Genomic DNA, 10,016 nt, shown 5'->3' with positions numbered 1-10,016 from the left:
AGTAAACATTTACTGATCAAATGCTGCTTTGTGTTGTGGAGCTGTGCAGATGCATTGAGGCATTAGGGTCCAGAAAGCATATAAACAGCAGTAGAGTTGGGGATTATTTCTTCCTGGTATGAGGGCTCATTTCAGTCACATGCCAATTTCTGTAAAACAAAAAAGAACATTTGTAATCACACTACTTAGAATTGATCTTGGGAGTATGTAGAAAATGAAACAAAGCATCAGTCAAACAGCACAAACACAAAAGAGGGTCATGAGCCAACCTGCCTGGGTGCACTGCCAAGACTCAAGCCTACACAGGTGCTAAAGGAGGGGAGGGGGGCCCTCTTTCCCCTGGTGCTAGGACAAGAGGGCATCAATACCTGCAGGGGTTAAGACCATTGCCTGCAGCAGGTCAGACAGAGAGATGATGCCTTTCACCACATCAGCCCTGTCCACCAGGACCAGCCGATGGACCTGGGATAAGCACAAAGGACTTTTCTTTTATTATCCTTTGACCTCATAATTTCACGATAAATCTTAAAGAGGCTGAAAAAAGTCTACCTCAGCTTTAACTATACGGTCTATAATGGTTTCCAAGGTTTCATATGGATAGCACTTAATAACTCCCTCAACGCAACATATCCGCTTTTCAACAGCCTCCTGCATCGTCATGTCCAGATTGTTGTAGGTCTTCTGGGCTGCTAGGTTCTGCAATGGATCAAAAACGGTATCTGGGAAAGTGTGTGTGTGAACAGTGCTTTGATATTTAAGGAAAATAAGTGGAGTGATAAATATAGTCACGTTAGATTTGTACTTACAATGACATCAAATCTTGAGTAGAGTGCCACCACTTTGCCTGGGAAAACAAATAGTTTGACAATGTAATAACCGGGTTACAAGTCTAACAGTCTTTATTGTTATAGTTTTTTTCTGTCATGTGTACACTGTTTCAGTGGTGGATACACATTAAAGCATGGCCAAAGTGTCAAATGAGGGGGGTGTCATGGTCCCTGGGTCTTGGATCCAGGGCTTTGTGTTCTTGGTGAGGATCACTTATGTTTTAATCGAGCTGTTTTGGATATTGGTATAGTCAATATTTTCCTTTGGAAATTATTATACCATCTGTTTAGTCTCTGTTTATCTTCTTGTTCTTCTAGGTTACGCAATGTTTTGTTTTTTTTTTTTTTTTTTTTTTTTTTTTATTAATATTTTTGGATGGACAGAAACATTAATAAATAAATATACAACTGCAATAATCATACTGTCAGTTCTCTGTCCATTTCTAAACAAACAAACAAACTAAGACAAGCAAACAAACAACACACTAACAAACAAAAAAAAAAAAAAAAAAAAAAAAAAAATTACATAACTAAATAAAATAAATAAAACCCAGGAGAAACAAAATAATACACCGCCTCCTGGAAAACATCAGCAAAAACAAAAACGAATAAGGGTAAAACCCCCTGGTGCAAAAAAAAAAAGACAACAACCAAAATACCAATGACACATGAAATATCCCTCTAAGAGACCATTTATCATAATGTCTAAGAGACATTGTCAATGTACCGCAAAAAGGGACCCCAGACCTGCTCAAAAATATCTTCTCTTCCCTTCATTCTATACATAACCCGTTCATATGATGCCATCCTAGACATTTGTTCGGTCCATTCCTTGAAAGAACAGGGGCTGGATGACTTCCAATGCCTAAGAATTACCCTGCAACCAGTTATAAAAGCCAGACGCATCCACAATCTCTGTTTTTTTGAGAGAATGTTATCGTCAGGTAGTAGACCCAGGACGCATATAGCTGGAGATTTAGAAAGATTAAGTTTAAAAATATCATTCACCAAGTTGATGATCCCATCCCACAAATAATCATTTTTCCGACATGTATACAACATATGAACTAGAGTCCCGACTTCCTGCTGACATTTCCAACAAATGTCCTTATCTGCGAGCTTCAACCTGACTAATTTACTGGGTGTCCAATAGTTTCTGTGAAGCAACTTGTACTGGATAAGTTGAGACTGTGTTTCAGGTGAGCAAACATACCATGATGAGATCAGCATCTTCCAACTGTCCTCTGAGATCTGGATACCCAGATCTTTCTCCCAACACCGCCTCAGTCCCCCCAAACTGGGAGCGTGTGCCTCTCTGAAGCTCCCATAAAATTTAGATGCCCTGATTCTGTTATTGTCAGGGGTTGCAAACATCTTCTGAACACTAGATGGAGGGTCTAGATTATTTTTCAAAATGGCTTTAATACAATGTCTTATTTGAAAAAACCTCCAAATTTCCCTTGGATCCAAATTGAATTCTCGTCTGATTTCTGCAAACGATTTCATGCCAGTCTGCCCAAATAGGTCCCCCATCTGATTAATACCTGTCCTAGCCCAGGCCTCCCACCAGACCGGTTTCTTCCCTATTAATACTTTCTTATTATACCAAATAGAGGCTCTAGCGGTGAGATAAGGGCTGCTGTTGGTATATTGGTGAGCTCTAAGCCAGGTCTCTTGCATGAAAGACAGTACTGGATCTTTAAACGGTACTGGCCTACCCTTCTGAGTAAGGAAGGCCTCTAAAGACGAAGGGGCCACAAGACTTTCCTCAATCCCAACCCATGATGGCTTATCAGTAGAGGAATTATGTATCTTAACTAACTGAGAGAGGGAGAAAGCATAATGATACCAGACCATCTTAGACAATGCCAACCCACCACTCTCTTTAGCAGCATATAATTTAGACCGATTGAACAATGGCTTTTTACCTGCCCACACAAAACCCTCTACACATGTATTATAAAGCTTTAGCAAATTATGTGGGACTGCTATCGGTAACATGTGAAGAAAGTACTGAAGTTTAGGGGCAATAATCATCTTCACCAAATTAATTCTGCCCAAAAGGGACAGATTTATTTTAACCCAATTCTGCAACAGCGAACGGATGTTTTGAATCACTGGGGAAATATTTACTTTCATTATATTGTCTAAACCAGGGGTCAATTTAATCCCCAAATAAGTCAGACCCTCGGGCTTCCACTTGAAATGCCATGAACTCCTCATAACAGGCGGACACAATTTAGAAATAGGCATAGCTTCAGACTTAGACCAATTTATAGTGTATCCAGAGATTACAGAGAAAGAATCAATAATTGAGGAAATTGCAGGAACGGCCTGTTCTGGGTTAGTTGAAATCAGTAAAATATCATCTGCATACAAAAAAGTTTTATGTTCTTCTTGACCCAAATCCACCCCTCTAATTTTCTTACATTCACGTAAAGCTATGGCTAAAGGCTCCAAAAACAGAGCAAAAATGAGAGGTGATAAGGGTGAACCTTGTCTAGTACCCCGACTTAACGAAAATGAGGGTGACATTATCCCATTGGTAATAACTGTAGCCATTGGATCTGTGTATACCACCTGAATCCACTGCCTAAAAAAGGGACCGAAACCAAATCTCTTCAAGGTATGAAACAGAAAAGGATACTCAACTTTATCAAAAGCTTTCTCTGCGTCCAAAGAGAAGGCAACGACAGGGTCTAGCTTAGTCCTGCTCTTCCAGAGTATATGCAATAACCTACGTAGATTATCCGCAGAGCTTCTATTTTTCACAAAACCGACCTGATCCCTATGCACCAAATACGGAAGAACTTTTTCAAGCCTAAAAGCTAATATCTTAGAAATAATTTTTTCATCCACATTAATTAATGAAATTGGGCGATAATTCCCACAATGCTGTGGGTCTTTCCCTTTTTTATGTAATAACGTGATCACTGCCGATCGCATACTAAACGGTAGTCTCCCTCTTTGAAACGCATCTTGATATACCGACAGTAGTCTTGGAGCTAGTTCGTCCACAAACACCTTATAAAAATCTGATGGAAATCCATCATTACCTGGAGATTTACCCACTCTAAGGCTGCCGATTGCCTGCTTAACTTCAATTAATGTAATCTTACCTTCTAATATACTTCTTTGATCTTCCGACAGGCTGGGAATTTTAATAGAAGAGAAGAAATCTGACAGCCTCTGTTCCTCCACCAGTCCATTAGAAGTGTACAGCTCCTGATAATATTTAGTAAAAATATCATTTATTTCTTTTTTACTAGTAGTCAACTTATTATTATTACTAGGATCAAAAATAGATGGTATAAGGTTACTAGATTTTATCTGCTTAACCCTGTGTGCCAACATTTTACCTGTTCTCTCCCCTTGTTCAAAGTACTTCTGATTTAGACAAAACATTGCATATTCCACTTTTTTCTCCAATATGCTATTCATCTCAAATTTAAATTTAATTAATGTTTTGTTATCGTGCTTTGTGCTCCCTTCCTGTTCCTCCGGCATGTCCCTGGGTCTGCCTTGTCACTCTGTGTTCCGTCTCCCTGGCTTTCTGATTTCCTCTTTTGTATTTCCATTTTGTTCCTTCTACCTTATCTCCATGTTTGTTTATCTTCTGTCTCTTTGTCAAGTTCCTATGGGTCTCTCTGTGTGTGCCCGCGTTTATTTTGATAGTGTTTTGTGTGCTTCATATTGTTTTAATTCCCCTGCTTTGTTATCCTGATTTGTTGCGGCTGTCTTCCCTGGTGTTTCCCCATCTTCCTAATTACCTGGTGAGTATTTAAGTCCTCGGTTTCCTGCTGGTCATTGTGTCCTCCCTTGCACACTTCCTTGAAGGTTTGTAGTGGTTGGTTTTGATCTGGATTATTTTGTACTCAGTTTAAGTTCTGCAGTAAAGCTGTTTCTTAGAGTAAACGTAGTTTCCAAGTCCTTCATTTGGGTCCAACACACAGTCAGCCTTGATAAGTGTATATACAAGTGATCACTGTGAGCCAAAAGCTCAGGCTTCAGACTGGCGTAAATTATTCTTTCCAGTAGGTTTTTCTTCACGGTATGACATCATATACAGTGGATGTCCCTCAGGACTTACCCATCTGCTGTTCAAGCTATTGTTTACAAGGGGCAGGCAATCAGAAGCATCAATCTATCTTTGGATTGTGGGAAGCACAGGGAAAGCATGCAAACTCCAAACAGAAATGCCTCTGGCTGACTGCTCACTTCAAACCTAAGACCTTCTGGCTGTGAGGCAGCAGTGGTAATGACAACGGCACCATCTCAATATAAGGCAGATAAGCATTATTGTGACCAGTGAATCGTGCAGAGCTACTCTTGTGGTTTTGTAGAATATATACATGGTGACAGCGACAGCTGAGTATAATGTACCTTGTTCATCCACCACTGGCAGCGCAGACACCCGCCTCTCCACAAATATAGAGAGGGCATCATAAAGCGATGCAGTTTGCTGGACAGTGGCGATGTTCCTGAAAGTTCCTATCCCAAGTTCCTGGATCGGCCTCTTTGTGAATGCAGGCTTGGGAGGTTTTTTCCCCTAAAAAAATCCAAACACCCATATTTGAAAAACAAAGTATCATGGTACTCAAGGCTACAAAAAACATCATAACTAAAGCTTTTGCTCACAAATATATGGAGGAACTTGAGGATTCTTTTGTGGGTCAGAATGTGCAGGACATTCCCAGACTCTGGATCGATTACGGGCAGCCTGTGGATTTTGTATCTGAGTAAGGAATAGATGGCTTCGAAGAGGCTGGATGGAGAAGAGATAAGAAGAGGAATGCCTGCCAACTGGAATTTGAAACAGAGGTGCCTCAGAGTGTTGTGTCCACTCACCTGGCCTCTGGAGAGATACTAATGAGGAAGTTATTGGAATACTGCAAATAAACATCTAAACAGAAGAGGAGAGAAACGGCTCAGATGAATTTCATAGACCTCTGGGCACAGATGATGCCATTCATTCCTGCTTGCATATTTACTTCGAAGGGAATCACCTCTCCATGTTTCTATCTTGTGGCTCTCAAGCTCATACATCTGAACCTTAAAAAAACAAAGACGACAGGCATTTTTATAGTTGCTAGCAAGAAAATAGGAACTTTTCTGTCATTTAATAGTTTATCTGTCACATGGGTGTAGTATGAATGGCTGTGCGGGAGGTCTTTATCCGTAGGACAAGTTGTAAAATTTACGAAAGTTAAAAGTCAGAAATGTATGCCCTCTTTCACATGTTTCTAAAACGTCCAGTGGGCCAGATTGGAGTTTTTCCTGGGCTGATTGTAGCCCCGAGTCCTTTGTTTAACTCTACAGTAGGGGCGTCCAACCTGAGTGGCTTCAAACTGTGGGAATTTAGTGCTCACCATGGGGGACTTGTAATAGCAGTGAAGGATGTTGATGAAATCTGTAATAGTCAGCATACCTGTGGCAGAGGAGGATTCACATTCCCATTATTACCAGTGAGTGAGCCCAGTCTACCATATCTGTCCCATTAATCCGTCATCTTACCCACAAATCTCTGCAGCTTGCTGTCCCATAGTGGTGCAGCCCTCAAGCCATTTGCCACCAGTGCATAAAAGGCTTTTTTCACCTTTTGGGGTTAAAGATTTTTCAGTCAGTGATGTTTTACAGGTAAATAACACTACTCTGTGACAATTCAATATGAAAGTCTAGATGTGCAACAGCTCATGGAAAAGCTTCAGGCTCACTTGTAGTGTGGTATCAAATATGACCAGTTTACAGCTGGTTGGAATGGCATCATAACAGCGGTGACTTTTCATGAATTTCATGTAGACTGTGGCATCAGCCTCTAGGAGAAAATACACCAGCTGGTCACAACACACTGTTTGAACAGGGTTCAGCAGTTATAGACGAGGACATATTCATGCGTGCACACACACAGCTACAAAATTAAGGAAAGTGCTAACAGCACAAAGCCAACAAATGCAAATACACATATGCACATTTCCATGCACAGATCCAAACCCAGACAACTGCCAGGCATTGTACCTTGACTCTGTATTTCCTGCTTCTTTTCTGGGAATGACACCTATAACATATATCACTGTCAACAAAATCCCCATGGCTACTCATTTCCTTGGTTTCAAAAATATTATCAACCTCCCAGACACCCCAATCATATACATTTCACCTGTGAACGAGGCTCCATGACTCTGTCTTGTGTCCATGAAAAAGTGGTTTTCAAAGCAGGAAACTGAGACCGTTTGTTAGCCTTTTCTACAAAGCAGCTGGGTCTATATTAGGAGTTCTCAAATGGTATGTGTCAAGCCAGGAGTGTAGGGGAGGGGTAAGAGAAGCTTGGCATAGAGTCAGGGGGGAGGGACATCCCATATTCAACCAAAACCAGACATCTGTTTTCCCCCTCTGTAAAAATGCTCATCCAAAACGTTTATCCTGGCCCTTAAAAACATGGAATAGCTTTTCAACTGTTATGGGATCACTTAGTGCAATCCCATAAACCCTCATTTCTTCATATTTTGCCAGGAAAGTGTGATATACAAACATACTTATATATATATATGGAAATACAGAATATAAGGCAAAAATAGTTTGTACAATTCTAAGAAGCTCGAAAGTCAATATTTGGTCAGTATTAGACTACCGTTTATTCAGTCTGAACTCTCTTAGGCAGCGTTCTTGTCATGTCTTTATGTAGTGTTCAGGAATAATTCACCAGGATTCTTGAAGGACATTCAAAACTCTTCTTTGATTGTTTCTGCCTTTTCTTCTGTTCTCTGTCAACATGATCCCACGCTACTTCAATAATGTTGAGGTCCGAGGTCTAGGTAGGCGAATTTATCCGTGTGTTTTCCTACCCAGGTACGCTTTTACTGCATTGGCAGTGTGTTTGTGATAAATGAACCCACTGCCAATCAGACACTTTTCAGATGGTATTGCACGGTGGATTAAAATATGTTCCATCAATTTTCACCACATATCCAACACCACTGGCTGTAATGCAGCCCCAAACCATGACAGAGTGTTCTGCACATGGCTATAGATACTAACTGTTATACCTCTTTCCTGACCTCCTCCATAAATACTGAGGATGAGTTGAACAAAAAATAAATAAATAATTGAAAAATCAAATTTGTTCCCCTTCACTTGTCAAGTTTCCTCAAATTTTTAAGGATACACTGCACCCCCTGCCAAGACATTTCAGGTAAGAGCTCTTTGGGAATTACCCCAAAATACCATTTAATACTAGGGGTGCAACGATACACAAAATTCACGGTTCGGTTCGATACTTTGGTGTCACGGTTCGATATTTTTTCGATACAAAAAAATGTTCATGCATTTTTAATTTGTCATTTATTAAAATTATAAATATATATTTTAACTCAAAAGTACAGTTTTTAAATTTAACCCTAACCCTTGTGCGTGTTTTTTATTTTGACAGCGAATGCGCACCTGCGGACCACTTATGTGCAGCCCTGGTTATTTAGCTCATCATATCGCAGCCACAGAAATTCTTTTGTCCATGAAACCATAAAGCTGCACTTTCTTTTTGCCTTATAGTCTGATTTGTCATAACTTCTCCGTTTTGTGGTAAGCTTTTCTTTGGCTGTCACTTCTTCACCCTGACCTGTCTTATTTGGCTCAGCAGAACTGAAATGCTTTTACACGCTCACTCACATAAGCTCAGCGATTCTCTGCGCGATCAACCTCTCACATGTTTAAGCTTGCTGCGGGAGATTTCACTTGTCATGTTTGCATAGTAAGCTAACAATTAATAAGACGATGTCAGAGGAATTGGTGCACAAATTATCATCACTCACAGATCAGTGCTGTCGCTCTCTATACACAGTTCGCACGATTGCAAAGTGAAAGCAAAAAAACAAGCGCAAATTCAAACGCGACTTCAATATGTCACATATTGACAGTGGCTCACCGATGCCAATGACATAATTACCCAGCTACATTTCTGAAAGAATGCAAAAGCATTGACATATATTTTTCCTACAATAGCCCGACGGGCAGGGAAGAGAAAGATTTTGGTAGCCCGACTGAAAAAAATCGCTAGCTCCAGGACGTCGGGCTAGCGATATTGCAAGCCCTGTATCTGATTGAGGAATCACTCATCTTTGGAAAAGAGAGTTTATTACAGAGAAATGGCTCTTTCCAAAATAAAAGCTATACTATCCGCTTCTTCTGGGTTATATTCTCAGCAGCATAAGGAGAATCATGTGCTAACAGCTGTCTAAATGACTCGGCTAAAGTTAGTAGCATGCTTGCTTTTTTTTGTCTGCTTCCACTTGTCTTTGCACTAGGATAATGTCGGCGTAAATGTGCAGTCATATTCGTTGTGTTCCCACTAGTGCTTTCAGGTTAATCTCGTTGAAATGACCTTAACGCCACAACACGGCAAATCTCCGCCGATCACTCCGTGCATGGGGCTAGACGGCCAACACGTTAACGAGCTAACTGCGCTAACACACTAGTTCACACCAATGTAATTGAGCATTGCATGGCACATCCAACATACTGTTTTACTTTAGTCCATGACTCGCTTACCTTCAGGGTCATACGTCACATGAAAACCAAAATAATTCCAAACGCCAGATCTGAATGAGGTTCAATTTGCCTGTTGCAAGTAGAGCTTAACTTCTGTCTCGCTAGCTTGCCCTGCGCTCTTCCTTCTGACTATGCTGTCTGTGTTGAGCGCTCAGTGGATCTGCGCTCGACAGTGCAGCCTAGGCGGAGTAGTCGAACACAGATTCACTGAGCGCTCAACACAGACAGCATCGTCAGAAGGAAAATTGATAAAAGAAATTACAAATGTTGTATTGTTCGATACATATGCGTACCGAACCGAAAGCACTGTATCGAACGGTTCAATATCGATACGAATATCGTTGCACCCCTATTTAATATCTGTAAGAAGAAATGGGAATAAATAGTGTGTTTTTGCAGTAGGCTGCAAACAAAGTGACTCAAGTTGTCTGTTATGTCTAGATACAACATTTGTTAATTCCTTGAGTTTGGTGCCCTTATTTAATGCTTGGGACATTGGTCAGAAGTGGTTTAGTCTGTTTTCTCTCATTTAAAGGTTAAAAGTTCAAACATACAACAAACATACTGTTTCACATTTACTGAGATTCAGCGTGGCTTCATTGTATGTTGACACAGAATTATATACAAAGTATCTCAAACAAATGCGGT

At 40.5% G+C, this 10,016-nt stretch overlaps 1 protein-coding gene across 3 annotated transcripts; it reads right to left on the bottom strand.

The window, feature by feature from the left end:
• Positions 1-27: 27 nt before the first annotated feature.
• prkag3a (protein kinase, AMP-activated, gamma 3a non-catalytic subunit) lies at positions 28-7,092 on the bottom strand. Of its 3 annotated transcripts, none has more exons than XM_085348846.1 (13): positions 6,985-7,092; positions 6,843-6,882; positions 6,542-6,642; positions 6,342-6,423; positions 6,197-6,255; positions 5,819-5,879; positions 5,676-5,730; positions 5,466-5,592; positions 5,211-5,376; positions 807-844; positions 550-696; positions 270-462; positions 28-149 (listed from the first exon to the last, which is right to left on the bottom strand). In XM_085348846.1, the coding sequence occupies exons 1-12, from the start codon at positions 7,000-7,002 to the stop codon at positions 346-348; spliced, it is 1,011 nt and encodes a 336-aa protein (XP_085204972.1). In that variant the 5' UTR covers positions 7,003-7,092; the 3' UTR covers positions 28-149; positions 270-345. The 3 variants fall into 3 exon arrangements, with proteins under 3 accessions (XP_085204972.1, XP_085204973.1, XP_085204974.1); XM_085348847.1 differs by having other exon boundaries at positions 274-462; XM_085348848.1 differs by having other exon boundaries at positions 5,834-5,879.
• Positions 7,093-10,016: the final 2,924 nt, after the last annotated feature.

This window comes from Diplotaxodon limnothrissa, linkage group LG23 (genome assembly GCF_057381915.1).
Source record: "Diplotaxodon limnothrissa isolate DT_005_m linkage group LG23, D_limnothrissa_male_GT1.1, whole genome shotgun sequence".
NCBI classification, from domain to species: domain Eukaryota; kingdom Metazoa; phylum Chordata; class Actinopteri; order Cichliformes; family Cichlidae; genus Diplotaxodon; species Diplotaxodon limnothrissa.
This window is presented reverse-complemented; position numbering and strand designations above follow the sequence as displayed.